We start from the raw sequence: 19,020 nt of genomic DNA, 5'->3' as shown, positions 1-19,020 counted from the left end.
ACTGTTGCTTCCTGACCTGCATACAGATTTCTCAAGAGGCAGGTCAGGTGGTCTGGTATTCCCATCTCTTTCAGAATTTTCCACAGTTTATTGTGATCCACACAGTCAAAGGCTTTGGCATAGTCAATAAAGCAGAAATAGATGTTTTTTCTGGAACTGTCTTGTTTTTTTGATGATCCAGTGGATGTTGGCAATTTGATCTCTGGTTCCTCTGCCTTTTCTAAAACCAGCTTGAACATCAGGAAGTTCACGGTTCACATATTGCTGAAGCCTGGCTTGGAGAATTTTGAGCATTACTTTACTAGCATGTGAGATGAGTGCAATTGTGCGGTAGTTTGAGCATTCTTTGGCATTGCCTTTCTTTGGGATTGGAATGAAAATATAAAGCAATAGTAGAAAACTGTTGAGTATCTATTATGTGTCAACCTTCATATCTACTCTGTAAGTGAAAGTCGCTCAGTTGTGTCAGACTCTTTGCGACCCCATGGACTATACAGCATCGAATTCTCCAGGTCAGAATACTGGATTGGGTAGCCTTTCCCTTCTCCAGGGGATCTTCCCAACCCAGGGATTGAACCCAGGTCTTCCGCATTGCAGGAGGATTCTTTACCATCTGAGCCACCAGGGAAGCCCCTACTCTGAAAGTGGACATTAATTTTTCTATTTTGCATACAAGGGAAAAGGCTCAGCAATGAGGTTAAGTGGCCTACGTGTCCAGTGTCATCTAACCATTAAAGGGTAAAACCCCGAATGCCTGCGGGTTGATTTGATCACGAAGCCCAAGCTTTTTGTGTCACACAAATTTTCTAAGTGGAATGTTTAAGATACACTTGAGGTGATGACTATTTATTAGGTACATTTATCCACATAAATGCAGAGGTCTGGACTAGAGGGTAAGGCTTCTCTTAACTTGAGTGATGGTGTTTTATTTCTTTAAACCTGCATCATTCTGCCCTATTTACATAAAATAATGACACCGAAAATATCTTCAATTTTTGGGTTACTCCGTCCGTTAAGTAGATAATCTCGCAAAGCAATCCCATGGCCAAAGCAGCCTGTCCGGGGAGACACTGAAGTTTCCCCAAAGCCCAGATTGCGGAGACGCGGGAAAAGTGTTAACTTGTATCCACACTAAAAGGAGGCTTGTTCAAGAACTAAAAGAGAAGCGATTTGAGCTAGACGAGGGCAGGTTCGCGACCAGGGAACTGGGTGGAGGCAGGGCAGGGCGGTAAGCGGCGACCGGCCCGCTGCCCACTGTCCCCCCGCCCCCGGCCCGCGGGAGTGTGGAGGCAGGGCAGGGCAGGGCGGTAAGCGGTGAGCGGAGCCGGGGCCGCGGCGGGGTGTGCGCACGCGCGCCGGGCAGCGCCGGCTACGCCGACAGACCCGCCTCCTCCGCGCGGTCTCCCTCCACGGTTACCCCGGTTCTCAGCCCCTCCTTTCCGCGGCGCTCGAGGGACCATGGCCGATCCTCGCGTAAGGCAGATCAAGATCAAAACCGGCGTGGTGAAGCGGTAAGGAGCCGGAAGCGGCGCCGCGACTGCTGCCTCCTCTCCCTCACCTCACGGCGGCCCGAGGGGCCCGGCGGAGCGCAGGCCCGAGGCGGGCCCCGGGCTCCAGGCCTCACGTGGGGCTCCGCGGCCGGTGGGCTCGGGGCGGGGACGGAGGGGGCGCGCGGGTGCCCGAGCCCGCCGGCCTGGCCCCTCCGCACCCCGCGCCCGTTCCTTCGAAAGCCCGGCGGGGGAGAGGCAAGCGTCCCTGGGCCGCACCCCTCCCGCGCCCGCGGCCGAGGAGACGGAGGGCGGCGGCCCGGCCCACTGCGGTCCTGCTCCGGGTCTCCCCGGAGAACCTGGCCGGAGGGGGCGCTTCCAGGCCTCTACCTGCGCTCAGGTGGAGGCGCGAGCCCGTTCAGAAGTTTAGGAGGGCGTCCCGAGGCCGCCTTCATCCGAAATGGGAGCAGGCGGGCGCCCTGTCATCCAACATGGCAGGCGGGACAGTCCCAATCTGGGCCGTGAGCTTCCAGCGCTCTCGACAAACTTCCGAGGCCTCGCTCTCCCCGGCTAGCGACCCCGCGGCTCGCCCCAGAGCCTGTAGGATAAGCAGCCATCCTGGGTAGGCCAGTCTGGTAGTTCGTCGTTATTCCAGCCGTGGTTAGACACTGGAGTGCTTGTGAGAACTTTATTGTTCAGACCCCAAAAGATCAAACTTCCAAGAGAAAAGATGAACAGCCTTCTGAAGAAGCAGGTTAATTTGGCAGTGAATCTGTCTAATCCTAGCTCTCTGGCTTCTTCCTTTTTGCACACCTTTCCTCCCTGTGTTGATATTTTTCACCAGAGGGATGACGAGGCAAAGGGGAGAATGGATTCACTTAACGAAGCTGTTGCCTCTGAGGCTTATTAGTAGAGCCTTACACTGTCCTCTCCTAGAAACTGTTATTGTTAAGGCAGTTAAGGAGACAGGATGAGTCGTAGTGAAGTGGACAGCTTTTCTGAAGTGAGACTGCTTGGGCTCGAGTCTTGATTCTGCCATGTTATGTACTGTTGAAGACATTACATCTGCCTCAGTTTCCCCCTTTGTAAAATGGAGTACTAGCCTCATGCAGTTGTAGCACCTGCTGTTGTGTTTAACAGTATGTGGAAAGTACCAGTACATGTTGACTAATACTATGATTTGTATTCCTGTTTTACAAATGAGAAACTGAGCTTTGAAGTTGAAATAGAAAAAATAAACTTGTTCGGGGTCATTGCTAGTTAGTGGCAGAGCAGGCAAAGAACTGAGGTTTCTAACCTACAGTCTTTTAAGTTGCAGTGCCCCACCCCAAGGGTATTTTTTTAATGTGTGATAATAGGAGGAGAGTTGAGATGTGTAATTGAAAACATAATTTGCACTGTTACTCACCCCAGAGTTCTGTTGTTCACTTTTGTTTTGCTTACTTCGGTTATGTCATTTTTATAAATCTATTTGGCAAAATGATTTGCCATATATATCCAAAAGGATATGATGAAGAGTGCTTTAGATGGAAAGTCATGAGAAATGACTTCTTTTTTATTGAGATATAGTTGATTTACAGTAGTAATTTCAGGTATATAACATAGAGATTCAGAATTTTATTTTTTATTCTCCATTTAAAGTTGTTACATTGACTGCATTCCCTGTGCTGTCCATTCCCTTACCCACCTGGTAGCCACTAGTTGGCTCTGTGAGTCAGTTCCTGATTTGCCATATTCATTAGTGTGTTTTATTGTTTAGATTCCACATTTTATGATAACATACAGTATTTGTCTTTCTCTGTCTGACTTACTTCACTGGTCATAATGCCCTCCAGGTCCATCTATATTGTTGCAAATGGCAGAATTCCATTCTTTTTTATGGCTGAGTAGTAGTCTATGGTGTCTGTGAGTGACATTTTCTGTATGCATTCATCAGTTGATGGATACTCAGGTTGCTTCCATAGCTTTGCTTTTGTAAATAATGCTGCTCTGAACATTGGGGTGCATGTGTCTTTTCAAATTTGGTGTTTTCATTTTCTTCAGATAACTACCCAGGAGTGGAATTGCTGGAGCATATGGTGGTTCTGTTTTTAGGTTTTGAGGAACCTTGATGCCGTTTACCATAGTGGCTGCAGCAATTTCCATTCCTCCCCACAGTGTACAAGGATTCCCTCTTCCCCACATCCTCACCAACATTTGTTATTTTGGGAGACACGCTGATTTGGGACATCCCAGGCGGTGCGGTGGTAAAGGACCTGCTTGCCAGTCCAGGAGACACAAGAGATGGGAGTTAGGTCCCTCGGTAGGAAAGGTTCCCTGGAGTGGAAAATGGCAACACACCCCAGTATTTTTGCCCGGAAAATTCCATGGACAGAGGAGGCTGGCAGGCTACAGTCCCTGGGGTTGGAAGGAGAGGACATGACTGGGCACAACCACAAACACGTATTTGCATAATTACGTTTCTAGGCTTTCAAAAATTCCTAAGTACGTATAGATGCTGCTCGGAAATAAAGTTTTGTTTTCATTTTATTTCAATAATAGAGCATTATCAAAGTTTAATTTTGATTCTTTATACTTACATATATTTATCATTTTAATGAAATCCTTTCATAATTTACTGTAATATCTCAAATTATAAATTAATCAAATGCCTACTGTATATTTTTTCATGGCTGTTCTGTTGGCATTTTGGTTAGAGCTTGTCTGTATGTACTGAAATGAGATATGGTTTAAAAAGCTGTAAAACTTGTATTTTAGCTTTTTATTAACCACATTTTGCCTTGGTAGGTAACTCTCAACCTGTAAATATTTTTGCTATTCTCTCTTCTGTTACTTTTTCCTGAAAATTATTTTACTTTGACTCCTTCCAACATCTGCCTTAGTATGCTGTTTTTTAGAATTCTATGTTTTACTTCAGCAAAGGAAGGAGAATAGATGAGGCATATGTGGCAACACGTTAGTAATTGTTGGAGATGAATGGTCATTTGTCTTCATTATATTCTTCTCTATATAAGTTAAACATCTTTTATTATAAAAAAGATGCATTTTTTAGATGCATTATATGCATTTTTTTTCCTCTGCAAATTTAGTTTCAGAGTCTTCTCAATTAGTTTCATGATTCAGACATGTTCTTGGTTTTATGAATTCCCGTTCATAAAAGCATTGGTTTTAGAAAGCAGTCATCTAAAATTCAATTTCTGGTCTCAGCACCTTTTTTCTAGTCAAGATGTTCATTTCCCATAGCCTCATTTATCTTCAGAAGTAACAACTTTTATTTGGAAAAAGAGATTTATAAGTCATTCAAGCCCTGAATTCCTTCAGTTTTCTTTCCAGGAATTGAAAGCCACTTAGAAATATATTCTAGGTATTAGTCCTAGAGTTCAGTTTGGGTAGGCTGTACTGGAAAAATCTAGGAGCCTGGTAGGCTGCAGTCCATGGGGTTGCTAAGAGTTAGACACGACTGGGCGACTTCACTTTCACTTTTCACTCTCATGCATTGGAGAAGGAAATGGCAACCCACTCCAGTGTTCTTGCCTGGAGAATCCCAGGGATAGGGGAGCCTGGTGGGCTGCCGTCTATGGGGTTGAAAGTGACTTAGTAGCAGCGGAAGTGACTTAGCAGCAGCAGCAGCAGTACTAGGGAGGGTAAATTCTTAAGAGTTTAGTGTCTAATCAGATCTGCTAAAATTCTTCAGGTGATCAAGGAATTCCCTGTAGTGGGCTTTAATTTAGAAAGAAATCTGGGCAGGCAGATGGAATGTTACTGGAGTATGGAAACAGGCAATAAATAGATGGTGGTATTTGGCAACAGGGAGATCAAACAGTGAGTGGAAAGATGCACTTTTCAGCATGTTGGCCAAACAATGACTTCAGACTGTAAGGAAAGAAGCCTCAACAGTGCTCTAGTCATAGAGAAACTTTGTTACCTCACATTGTAACAGAGGCAAAGGATCTGACTTCCAGAAATAGATTTCAGGAGAAGAGGTTAGATTCCTAGAAACAGGAGAGTCCAGTTACTAGGAAAGGGTTGTTAGTTAGACAGCATTGATTCTGACTTGGTGCTGAGTTTCTCACTCCTAGGACTTGCCAAATATCTCTTTCCCTGCAACATGATTGCTTTCTCAGGGATAATTCTGGCTGTGAACTATGGAGATATATGTGTACTCAGAGTGAGTAATTATACTAAGGTACTTTAAGAAGTAGCCAGTGTTCACATGTGATTCATTGTTAGTGGGTATTGGTTGGTAGGTTTGGCTCTGGCAGCCTCTTTTTAAAGATTTGAATCCATGCTCCAGATTGCTAGATCTACTTATCTGTGACTGGGTCCCAGCTAATCTGGCAGTCCTAGCAAGGATTACCAAATATGACTCCAAATTTCTTCTTTTCCAGTGCAGAACTGTACATCTGTTCTTCCCCTTCCCTTCCCCCTAGTGTCTCACTGGCATCACTTGTAGGGTTTACTTGGGACTGAAGGGTTTCCAGGATGTGGAACCTACAGTGCTGAAGTTGGGAAAGTCTCACGCAAACCAGGATGATTTCTATTAGTGCTTACATGCCTACCAAACATAGCACTGTTTTCTGTGTGCTGTGATTATGTGGAGACTATTTGATGATAGTACAACTGTGAATTAAATATTGTACTTTACTTAAGTTAAAATTTAAATGCATCCTGTAAACATGAAGTTTTGCCATAGTAGCCTTTTTTTGTATTAAATTATGGTGATTTAGAAAATAATTTTATCTGAAGAAGATGTGGCATTGTTTTTTTTCTTCTGGTTTTATTGAGATAGTTTTTTTAAATTAATTTTTACTAGAGTATAGTTGCTTCACTGTGTTGTGTTAGTTTTTTCTGTACTGCAAGGTGAATCAGCTCTACATGTACCCCTTTCTTTGGGTTTCCTTCCCATTTAGGTCACCACAGAGCACTGAGTAGAGTTCCCTGTGCTGTATAGTATGTTCTGGTTAGTTCTCTATTTTATGCGTACTATCAAAGTGCATATATGTCAATCCCAGTCTCCCGATTCTTCCCACCTCCCCTTTCCCCCTTGGTAGCCATGACACATTATTAATATTTTATAACTGAAGCTTATACCTCTTAATCTCTCCCAATTATTTCCCTCCCCCTATATGCTTCCCCTTGGGCAACCACCTGTTTATTCTATGTTTGAGTCTGTTTCTCTTTAGTTATATTTGTTCATTTGTTTTGTTCTTTAGATCCCACATTTAAGTAAATCGTACAGTATTTGGTTTTTTTCTGACTTATTTCACTTGGCATAAGACTCTCTAAGTCCATCCATGTTGTCACAAATGGCAAGATTTCATTCTTCTTTACGGCTAATATTCCATTGTATGTGTGTATTGTGTTTATCAATCACATTTTTCTTTACCCATTCCTCTGTTCATGGACTCAGTGGAAATGAGTTTGAGCAAACTCCAGGAGATGAGAGAGGAACCTCGCATGCTTCAGTCCATGGTGTCACAAAGAGTTGGACACAGCTTAGTGACTGAACGACAATAACAACAGCAACAACAAATTCATGGGCACTTTGCAAATGCTGCAAAGAACATAAGAATGTATGTATCTTTTACATTAGTATTTTTGGGTATTTTTTGATAAATACTCAAGAGTGGAATCACTGGATCATATGGTGGTTTTATTTTTAATTTTTTGAGGAATCCCATACTGTTTCCCATACTGGTTGCACCAATTTACATTTCCATCAGCAGTACACAAGGGTTCCTTTTCTCCACATCCATTGTTTTCTTTTTGACAGTAGCCATTCTGACAGGTGTGAGGGATATCTCATTGTGGTTTTAACTTGCATTTCCCTGATGATGAGTAGTGTTGAGCATCTTTTCATGTCCCTGTTGGCCATCTGTGTATCTCCTTTGGAAAAATGTCTATTCAGGTCTTCTACCCATCTTTCTGTTTTTCAAATCAGGTTTTTGGTTTTTTTTTATCTTGAGTTCTGTGTGGTTTTCTGTATAGTTTGGTTATTAATCCTTTCTTTGTCAGAAATGTGTCTTTAGACAGCGTCTACAGTTCCGTAGGTGACTTTTCCCTTTTGTTGGTAGTTTGCTTTGTTGTGCAAAAGGTGTTTAGTTTGATTCGTCCCATTAGTTTGTTTATTCTTGTTTTTATTTCCCTTGCCTGAGGAGACAGATCCAAAAAGATATTGTTAAGACTGATGTGAAAAGTATAGTACCTATTTTTTCTTCTAGAAGTTTTATGATTTCAGATACTACTTTTAAGTCTTATTTTTGTATATGGTATGAGAAAGTAGTCCAATTTGATTCTTCTGCATATAGCTGTCCAGTTTTCTCAATACCATTTATTAAAGATACTCTTTGCCCCATTTTTCACTGAAGCAGAAGAAAAAATAGCATTTGTGTTTTAAATGCTGATATGTTATTTCAGCTAAATGACATATGTCTACCATAAGTTTCCAAGTATGATTTCTGTTTATAAATAAGGATTTTTTTAAAAAGCTGTGTTTATGGTAAATTCAAGAAATTCTTCTGCAAGACTATGTTTTCATTCATTTAACATGAAAGAGGTTATTTAATAACTTTAAGTCAACTTATTTTTCAATAACGCTTGCTAAAAATGCCCATTGGTGAGTGAATTAATTGATTAAAAATGCTTTCTGAAACATATCTTTTTATAACCATTTTAGGTTGGTAATGGCTTAAAATCCAATGTGAACAAAGAATGTTAGGGCACTGGAAATAGCTCTGACATTGGCCCGTAGTTTTTCTCTGATTAAATGAAAGTGACACCAGTAGATTAGAATGAGACTAGGACAATTCACACTGCAATTGTGTTAGTTTAACTTTAACAATCTTTTAACACTCTTGTTTAAATGTAGCTGACATACCATAATTACAAATCTACAAGCCTTGATTATAGAATTTTACATCATGGATCTGTGGGGAAATTGTATTGATTTTTTTTTTTTTTATAAAGCAAGGACCTTTCCCAAACTGTTGCATCTTCCCAAGTTTGTTTATATCCATACCTGTAATAAACAACTAGGTATGACATATATATTTATATATATACACCCACAGGCACACCCACACACATACGTTGTATGGCAGGCATTAAAAAAGCACAGGAGGTAAGTAAAATTGCCACATTGTTAAGTATATATGTAATACGTTAAGTGTGTAGATATGCTGTTACATATTTTATATTGACCCAAAAGTGAAAACTGGATGACACATGTACTTCGTGAAAAATACGAGTGACTCGTATGTTATATGGAGATTTTCCGCCATTAGTTGTACTTGTCTGTTGTCTCCCCTTTAGTTGTAATTGTATAAACTCACCCCTTTTAAAGTAATTATGGCTAAAAATAGGATGGACACTATCTGGGAGAGGTTTAGGACATGGCCTTGTAAATTTTTCTTGTAAGCTTTAGTAACTTTTATATTTTAGTGTTTTCTCCTCTTCTTCCACATCATAGGCCTTTGATGTGAGTTAAAGTAAGTTCAGCCAAAATGGCCAACTTCCTACCTTGAAATTTAGCCAACTCTTTGGAATTTCTGTATCGTATCCAGTTCTCCAAAGTAGTGGTCAAAGTCATTGTCAAAATGGATTGCAGGTGGTCAGCTTTTCCCACCTTCTGCCAGCTACTTGGCAAACTGACTCTTAGGAGCTTACACAGCTGGCAACCAGATGTCTCTCTCAGCTGGAAAGGAAGAACGCTAAGGCCACTCATGACCATGGTTTCCCAGCACAACCTGTGTTGTTCTGCAAGTTGAATATGGAAATGAAAGATTCTTTGACTCCTGTGTGTGTGTGTGTGTGTGTGTGTAGATATGTTCTGTGTTTTCATTGCATTTTTTTGTTTCATAGAAAATGTTTAAAATCTGTGGTAAGCCAGATTGGAAATTTTTGTTAAAAATAGTAGTCCAGAAGTATTTAAAATATAAATGCTTAGGTGTGTGGTCTTCCTATTCCAACTTTCCATTTCCAATAATACAATTAATAGAACAAAATTCCAACTGTGATGCTGTTTAATGTTTCCAAATAGAGCTCGTTTTAAAATAACAATGCTGATCCAAAGATCATTTATTTAGCAGCCTCATTCAGAACCTCTGTCTTTGAAGCGCTTGGTATGGTGTTGGCATCTAGTATATGTTCAGTAGAAGTCTTTCCAGTGGACAAATTCATGTCTTATTCTATAAGGATTTTTAAAAATAATTTTGTAAGCTTTAAAAAAAAAGTACTTATTTGGCTGTTCCGGGTCTTAGTTGCATCCTATGGGAGTCTTTGATCTTCACTGTGGCATGTGAACTCTTAGTTGCTGCGTGTGCGATCTAGTTCCCTGACTGGGAATTGAACCCTGGCCCCCAGCTTTGGGAGTGCAGGGTCTTAGTCACTGGACCACCAGAGAAGTCCTTCTATAAGGATTTTTTGACCTGATAAGCAGTAGGGAGCTATTGAATCAATTGTGATGTGACAGCATTGTAGTTCTTAACCTTTAAAAGCCCCAGTTTTCTTAGCTGGAAAATGGGTTAATGATAGTATCTTTCTTGTTCTGTTGTTTGGAAAATTTTAAGGTAATCATGTAAAGCACTTAACCCAAATGCCTGACGTTATGTTCAGTGTATGTTCATATGTGTTCAGTATTTACTAACTGCCGTCATTATTATCATCATCATTCTGTAGATGTATAAACAGTGTAGTCTCTCCAGGAGAGACCCTGGAACTTCAGTTCAGTAGCTCAGTTGTGTCCAACTCTTTTCCACCCCATGGACTGCAGCATGCCAGGCTTCCCTGTCCATCACCAACTCCCAGAGCTTACTCAAACTCATGTCCATTGAGTTGGCGATGCCATCCAACCATCTCATCCTCTGTCATCCCCTTCTCCTCCTGTCTTCAATCTTTCCCAGCATTAGGGTCTTTTCCAGTGAGTCAGTTCTTCCACAGTTGAAAAGCATCAATTTCATCACCGCTCAGCTTTCCTTATAGTCCAACTCTCACATCCATACATGACTATGGAAAAACCATAGCTTTGACTAGGGGGACCTTTGTTGGCAAAGTAATGTCTCTGCTTTTTAATATGCTGTCTAGGTTGGTCATAGCTTTTCTTCCAAAGAGCAAGCGTCTTAATTTCATGGCTGCAGTCACCATCTGCAGTGATTTTGGAGCCCCCAAAATAAAGTCTGTTACTGTTTCCATTGTTTCCCCATTTATTTGCCAAGAATTGATGGAACCGGATGCCATGATCTTTGTTTTTTGAATGTTGAGTTTTAAGCCAGCTTTTTCATTCTTCTCTTTCACTTTCCTTAAGAGGCTTTTTAATTCTTCTTTACTTTCTGCCATAAGGATGGTGTTATCTGCGTATCTAGGTTTATTGGTATTTCCCCCAGCAATCTTGGTTCCAGCTTGTGCTTTGTCCAGTCTCGTATTTCATATAATGTACCCTGCAGATAAGTTAAATAAGCAGGGTGACAATATACAGCCTTGATGTACTCCTTTCCCAATTTGGAACCAGTCCCTTGTTCCATGTCTGGTTCTAAATGTTTCTTCTTGACCTGTATACAGATTTCTCAGGAGGCAGGTACAGTGATCTGATATTCCCATCTCTTGAAGAATTTTCCACAGTTTGTTGTGGCCCACACAGTCAGAGGCTTGGCCATAGTCAATAAAGCAGAAGTTTTTCTGGAACTCTCTTGCTTTTTCTATGATCCATTGGATGTTGGCAATTTGATCTCTGGTTCCTCTGCCTTTTCTAAATCCAGCTTGAAAATCTATAAGTTCTTGGTTCATGTACTGTTGAAGCCTGGCTTGGAGAATTTTGAGCATTACTTTGCTAACATGTGAGATGAGTGCAGTAGTGCAAAATGAGTACATTTTTGCCTTTTGCATTTCTTTTTCTTGGGGATGGTCTTGATCACTCTGTCCTGTACAGTGTCACGAACCTCCGTCCTTAGAACTTGGAACGTAGGATTCTGTCCCTGAAGCATGCTTTCTTTTTAACATTTTTTGGCTGTGCCACATGGCATATGGAATCTTAGTTCCCTGATCAGGGATCAAACCTGTGTGCCCTGCATTGGAAGCCCAGAGTCGTAACCACTGGACCACCAGGGAAGTCCCATGCTTTCTTTTAAATTGTGGGAAAGAAAACTTAGTTGTTTGTCATTTTCACTGATTGGTTCTAGAGAGAGAAGGGAGGAACGTGAAACTTGTGTTTTGAATTAATCTCCAGTAGTGGCTATTTTTCTTTAAGTTGTTGAGGTGTTGATCCCCTATTGAAGGCCCAGCAAAATATCTCTGTTTATGTCAGTGACCCCATATTTTTTAACACCTTAAAAAAATACTGTATCAACTTCTTTACCATAATGTGTCAAAGCCAGTTTCCCTCTTATTGCACTTCCATACAGTTTATCTCAGGGAAGAGTAATCAAGCAAGTAGTAAGTTTTTAAGAGTCCTTATTCTGGAATCTATAAATGATTCACCACAACTGTCAGAAGATGTCCCTGTAATTCTAATGCTAAATTATAGTTATTTTCAAACCCTCCTTAATATTTTTTAAACTAAGTTCCCTATTTGTTGTTGATATTCTTTTACCTGTGCTAAAGAAATATCTTACGGAGCCTTATGTGTGCACATATGCTTTAACTTAGGGTTTATTTGTCTCCAAACAAATAGGCATCTACTTTTCACTGAATAATCCTCAGCTTCTGAACTCTACTAAAATGATATGCTTTTAATGTGCATCCATTGCCTGAAATACATGTGTACTCTATGAGGCTTTTGAAAACCTGTAAGTCTACGGAAGTGTAAGTCATCTTAAGTTACTGGTACAGTGCTTTTCATTTCAAACCTAGGATGTTAAATTCTAAGGTCTCTGCACTGTATAAGATTTACAAGAATTTTCTTAAGGCCAAGCAGTTCTTTTAGTCTTTTTAGGGACCAAAGGGATGGTGTATAATACATTGCTTGTACTAAAACAGGCGTTTAATACCTATTTGCAAATTGAGCCAAGGAATGGGGAAATCCAGAAAAGAAGTCAATTATATGAGGGGGAACACCTCACATAATTGAAGTTTGTTTTTATAACTAAAAGTGAGAGACTGAAAAGAGAGAGATTGCTGAATACTCCAATTACACTTCAAAAGAGCAATAAAATAGCTGCAGGTAGTCACAATCTTCACTTACAGACTTTTGTCAGGATGGTGTTTTTGTTAGAGAATTGAAAGATAAAATATGTTTATATCAAGGATTTCTTTAAAAGTTAACAACTTTGAAGGATTTTTTTTTAATGTAGTTTTAATTGGAGGATAATTGCTTTGCAGTGGTGTGTTGGCTGCTGTGCACCATGAATCAGCCATAAGTGTGCATACATCCCCTTCCTCTTGAGCCTCCCTCCCACCCTCACCCAGGAGTTTTTTCAACTAGAAAGTTTGTTGTGGAAAAGTTTTTAATTATTAGTAAGTTTAATCTAAAAAAGGTTTTGTAGTTTACCTAGAGCTAACCAGAGCACCATCTCCTTTTGATTCTAATTTACTAAAATTGTGTGTGTGTGTGTGTGTGTGTGGTGTAACTGCCTATTGTTAAGTTACTTACATAAATAGACTCATCTATACCAGGATTTTTTTCCTGAAACCTAAGAAAATAGTAAGGATATAGGTAAATTGAAATCTTATTATGGGCAGTAGGTGATGTTTCAGAGAAACTTAACATGGCAAAGTTTTGGGCCCAGTCCTTAAGGAATTTTTGTTCTATTAAACTATACAGTGTGCATATATCTAAACATTTATTCTTAGAATTGCAGGTATCTCGTATCTCTTTACATAAATCCAAAATCTTCAGCTTTCTCCTGAGCTTTAAACTCATTTTAAATTATTGAATTTATGCCCTTATTTTAGTATCCTCTGGTTTCAAACTTTATCTGACACCAAACTAATTATTTTCTCAAATGTGATCCTCTTCATCTATTTTATGAAGGAAAAAAGTTATTTCATGTATGAGAAAAATCTAGAGAAAGCATAATAAACCTGAAATGAAATAATATAGTTACACTTGCAGTGCCCTTTCTGAATTTGTTCCTTTTCTTCTTTGCCTTTAATTATTATTCCGAATTTGATCTTTATCTTCCACACATTTGTTTTTTTGGTTGCGGTGCGCGTCACGTGGAATCTTTCCCATCTTGGTGCACGTCATGGTTTCCCAGGATTGAAACCATGCCCTGTGCAGGGGCAGCTCCAAGTTTTAACCACTGGACCACCAGGGAACTCCCTCCACACATATTTTTAAACTTTCAGTTTATATGTAGATATACATGAACCATATTAAAGTATTGTTCTGCACACTTAACTGCCTTATGTAACTAAAGTACATCTGGAAGGATACATAGGAAACTGGTCATATTGGTTGTCCCTGGGAGATAAGCTGTATAACTGAAGACAGGGGTGGGAGGAAATTCTTATAATTTTGAATCATGTCAGTTCAGTTCAGTTCAGTCGCTCAGTCGTGTCCAACTCTTTGCGACCCCATGAATCGCAGCACACCGGGCCTCACTGTCCATCACCAACTCCTGGAGTTCACTCAGACTCACATCCATCGAGTCAGTGATGCCATCCAGCCATCTCATCCTCTGTCCTCCCCTTCTCCTCCTGCCCCCAATCCCTCCCAGCATCAGAGTCTTTTCCAATGAGTCAACTCTTCGCATGAGGTGGCCAAAGTACTGGACTTTCAGCTTTAGCATCATTCCTTCCAAAGAAATCCCAGGGCTGATCTCCTTCAGAATGGACTGGTTGGATCTCCTTGCAGTCCAAGGGACTCTCAAGAGTCTTCTCCAACACCACAGTTCAAAAGCATCAATTCTTCGGCGCTCAGCCTTCTTCACAGTCCAACTCTCACATCCATACATGACCACTGGAAAAACCATAGTATTACCTATCAAAATATAGATTCATTTAAAAATTATGAGTAGTGTCATATTGTGGGAATCTTTTTATAACCTAGTTTTTGTGCATATCACTGTGCTTGAGATTTATTCATGTTGAAATTGTCAGCTCTAATTCATTCTCTTGTGTGAATTTGCTAGTTTTTTTTTTCCCATTCTCGTGTTGGTAAATATTTAGTTTTAACTTTTTCCAGTTTTACAAATGATGCTACAATATACTTTGTTAAATATGGCTTTTAGTGCACATATGTAATAGTTAATGTAAGGCAGAATTTTATAAGGCATGGGCCCTGAATGGATTACAGGTATATGAGAGTGTAGCTGTCCTTAATCTTCATGATGGGCAAGTATGGCCAAGAAGAGCTGTGGACTATATGGGGGAAGAACCTTTCAGACAAAATGAACAGTGTATTAACTGTTCATTAATATTAATACAAAGGCTTGGGAAATAATAATTGGCCTGTTTGGGGAAGAACATCCAAGTGACAAAGGGGAGGAAGGGCAGGAGACACTTTGAGGAGTAGGAGGGAGAGGGTATAGATCCTATGGGACCTACCTGTCATGTGAAGATTCGGGCTCAGGTCTCAGGAGATGTCACCACCTCTGCAGAAGTTCCCTGGCTGTCTCCTTCCTCTGTTTTCTTAAAGAACTATATGTAATAGCCCCCTCTTATCCGTGGTGGCTGTGTTCTTTGATTGGAGTCGGGTGGGGGGTGTGGAACAAAGAGAAGGGGGAAAGGACAAATGAATGTGCCTTACCTTGATCCCAACCATTTGTTCTCACAGACTATCTGCCTTCTGCTGTTCTAGCCCCTCAGTAGAAGAGTCACCACTTCTATTGCAGGGCTTGCAGTCATTTAGGAGGCATTCCTGGAATCCATTCCGAGTGCTTTTTAAAAACCTTTCTAGAAGCATAGCTATACATGGTATACATAATATCCTGGAGAAAATGTTGCATACATGAACTTAATAGTGTTAAATAGCCTTTTGTGGGACAGTTTACGAAGCTTAACACCCAAGTATGTATAGCTTTTTTCCCATGCTTACCGAGATCCTAGAAACTTGACTATAAATAACACCTTTGCAGTGTAACTGAGTCCCTAATTGGAGAATGCTTGAATTATATTGTGTTAACTTGGTTTCATGTTTAAATTTTTTCTGCCTCTTGCTTTCATGGAACATTATCAGCCATTCATGTTCCGGCTTCTAGTACTTTGTACTTAGGTCTGTTTACATTTGTCTCTGTCTTTTTGCTACTGCTAACATGTTTTAATGGCATCCCACTCCAGTACTCCTGCCTGGAAAATCCCATGGACGGAGGAGCCTGGAAGGCTGCAGTCCATGGGGTCGCTGAGGGTCAGACACGACTGAGTGACTTCACTTTCACTTTTCACTTTGATGCATTGGAGAAGGAAATGGCAACCCACTCCAGTGTTCTTGCCTGGAGAATCCCAGGGACGGCGGAGCCTGGTGGGCTGCCGTCTATGGGGTCACACAGAGTCGGACACGACTGAAGTGACTTAGCAGTAGCAACTTAGCAGCAACATGTTTTAGGGGAACTTAGACTGTTTTATTTATTTCTGAATCAGATCAGATCAGTCGCTCAGTCGTGTCCGACTCTGTGACCCCATGAATCTCAGCACGCCGAAAATCGAAATTGTCAGAAGTCTTGCCTTTTATTATTGCTTTATTTGAACTAGACTCTCTTTAGCTATCATAATATTGTACATTCATCTCATCTAGTATATAAGCTCCATGAAGGCAGGGATCTATTCCCCAGAGGCCTGACACCAAAAAAAAAAAAAAAAAAGACTCTTGGTAAATATAAAATGAATGAATTTACTCAGTGGCATTTTAAGTTCCTTGAAAACAGAAACAGTATCTCATTCTTCATCTCTCTTTAATATATTTAAACAGTCTTTTGAACTATTTTCAGTATAGACATGGCACAAAATTCCAAAGGTACTTAAAGATAGATGCACAGTGAAATATAGGTCTTCACCCCTATCTGTTAGGCACCCAGCTTTTCCCTCTTGGAGCCGATGTTATCACTCATTTGTGTGTGTGTGTATCCTTCTAGAGATATTCAGTACCTGCCTAAGTATTTACATTTATGTCTTTAAAAGCAAATGACAGTTGTTGGGCTCCACTCTGCAGGCCTGCAAAGCCTATACTTGCCCAGTTTCAAGGCCAAAGAAAGAGCCTGGAGTCAGCAACAGAGATATCAGTGGTTTATTGGATAGAGGGAATCTAACATGTCTGAAGCAAGATCCTGGAACGATACCTCACCACGTGTGGCAGATGGCAGGCAGGATGTGGTGGCAGTTTTTGTGAGGAGTGAGCGGGGTTTGGCAGTTATAGGGGGAATTGATGTCAGGTTGACTTATCAGTTACCAGGGAAACTGGCAGAGATGCACACTCCTCACTGCCCCTTTGATAAGAACAGTCACTAGTTGGGGCCTTAGGCAGCTAGATAGGAAGATCAGTCCTGTGGGTAGCATATAGATGAAGCAGGCGCTGGCTGAGCATAGCATGATACGTATAGCAAGCAAGAGAACAGCCATCTTGAGTGGCCTGACCATACAGTAGTCCTCTCTGTAGACACTGATTTTAAGCGTGTTCTGTATGGACATACCACATTTTTTTTAAAACCCAGTTTTCTATTAGTTTTCCCTGGTATCCCAGATGGTAAAGAATCTGCCTGCAATGCTGGAGACCCAGGTTCAATGCCTGGGTCGGGAAGATTCCCCTGGAGAAGAGAATGGCAGCCCAATCCAGTATTCTTGCCTGGGAAATCCCTCGGACAGAGGAACCTGGTGGGCTACAGTCCGTGAGGTCACAAAATTGGACACAACTGAGCCAAACTAACACTATTTCGCTTTTCTATTGATGAACTTCTATATTGTTTCCAGTATTTTATTGTGAAAAATACCTCAGTGAGTTTTCTTGTATGTGTGTAGTTTTACAAACATGCAGATATATCTGTAGAATAAATTCGTACAAGTGGAACTGTTGGTGTAGGGAAAGAGAAACTTTTTTCTGTATGCTCCTAAACACTCTGGCTGGGACCTTGTATAAATTAGACAAAAGACAGATTAACAAGGAAAAAAACAAATTATTAACACAAAAACACAGAGAAATATTCAATAATGAGTAACTCAAAAGGATGGTTAGAACTTGGCCTTATATAGCATCTTAACAAAAGAACAATAAATTTGTAGAGAAAAGATAATACAAGGGAAAGGAGCTTTGAGTTTCTAGCAGATTATGAGAAGGTAAATATTGGGGAGATAACTATTGAATGGTAAGGGCTAATCAGTAAAGTTTGTTGTGTAGATTCCTCTGGTTCTTCTCTGGGCTGGTAAGGGTCTAGAGTGATTAATCTGGTGGTAACTTCTGTCTTGTGGTAGAGAAGAGAGGAGAGACACCATTACAAATTTATGTCCCGATTTTAGGTAAGTGGGAGAGGGCAGATGACGCTTCTTGTGTCTGCTTTTTCTCAGTTGCCTTCAGCTCAAAATTATCCTTATGTTAAAGTGACCTATTTTGGGGTGGGATCTTCTGGTGGGATCTTCTGCTGCCATTCACTGGCTTAGGTGGCTCATGTGTTTTAAATTTTGAGAGATACTGGCAAGTTGCCCTCCAAAGAGTTCTATTTGTAATTTCACTGATGATTTAATACAGTGGTTTGTTAATATGCAGTTTAATATTCTTTTGATATGGAAAGAATTAAACTGTTGGGAGGAAAAATTTTCCTCTACCCTCAAAGATTCTTTCAGCTGGTCTAGTAATTAAATTGACATGAGACAAATTAACAAGAGAAAATCCAATTTAACTTGGTATGTACAGGAACCCCACATACCTGAGCATTTCAAAGACAGAATAGAAAAATGAGGTAAGCATGTCAGTCCAAGCTAAGGAATGGAAAGGAGCCAGGGCCTTCAAAGGAGAAGGGTATAGTTCATAGAACAATAATAAGAACAGTAAGAACAGATGTTTGGTAATTAGTTGTTTGCCCTGCCATATAGATGGGTCACTCAGATAGAATATATTTTTGCTAATAATTCAGATTCTGGGGAAGACACACAATTTAAATTCTCCTTGGTAGTTAAGGGAGGGGCAGAAGTTTCTCTTGATCCGCAGGTTCTTCATTGCCTTTTAGCTCAAAACAATCCACGTGTCAAAGCGGCACATTTTAGGGAGGCTCATTCCGAACCCCTTCAGTCCCACCTTTGAAACTTCTCTGAGAAGTCTCACAGTCCAGAAGTTGAGTTGGTAGGTTACTTCACCTCACTCAGTCTCTTAGTCCTGACAATAAGTCGGTTCAGTTAAACAATTGTGTCTCATTTCAGGCCCTGGAGAAGGGCACAGCAACCCACTCCAATATTCTTGCCTGGAAAATCCCATGGACAGAGGAGTCTTGCAGGTTACAATCCATGGGGTCACAGAGTTGGACACAGTGAGTGACTAACACTTTAACTTTTCTTTCTTTCTTTCTTTTTTTTTTACACTTTAACTTTTCAAAGTCAGTCTTAGTTCCTTAAATCTGTTTGGTCACTATTTGAGTCAGTCTAGGTACGTTCTTAAACATGACATTCCAGCCAAAACCTT

General features: G+C 40.6%; 1 protein-coding gene across 2 annotated transcripts in view; it reads left to right on the top strand.

Moving 5' to 3' along the window:
- Positions 1–1,340: 1,340 nt before the first annotated feature.
- The window catches only part of TBCA (tubulin folding cofactor A), an 81,161-nt gene continuing 63,481 nt past the window's right edge, over positions 1,341–19,020 (top strand). For both annotated transcript variants that reach the window (XM_019968084.2, XM_070796865.1), the window contains exon 1: positions 1,341–1,511. In XM_019968084.2, the coding sequence (XP_019823643.1) occupies positions 1,459–1,511 (53 nt within the window). In that variant the 5' untranslated portion in view covers positions 1,341–1,458. The remainder of the gene's footprint in view (positions 1,512–19,020) is intronic.

The sequence above is a fragment of the Bos indicus genome, chromosome 10 (assembly GCF_029378745.1).
Source record: "Bos indicus isolate NIAB-ARS_2022 breed Sahiwal x Tharparkar chromosome 10, NIAB-ARS_B.indTharparkar_mat_pri_1.0, whole genome shotgun sequence".
Taxonomy (NCBI): domain Eukaryota; kingdom Metazoa; phylum Chordata; class Mammalia; order Artiodactyla; family Bovidae; genus Bos; species Bos indicus.
This window is presented reverse-complemented; position numbering and strand designations above follow the sequence as displayed.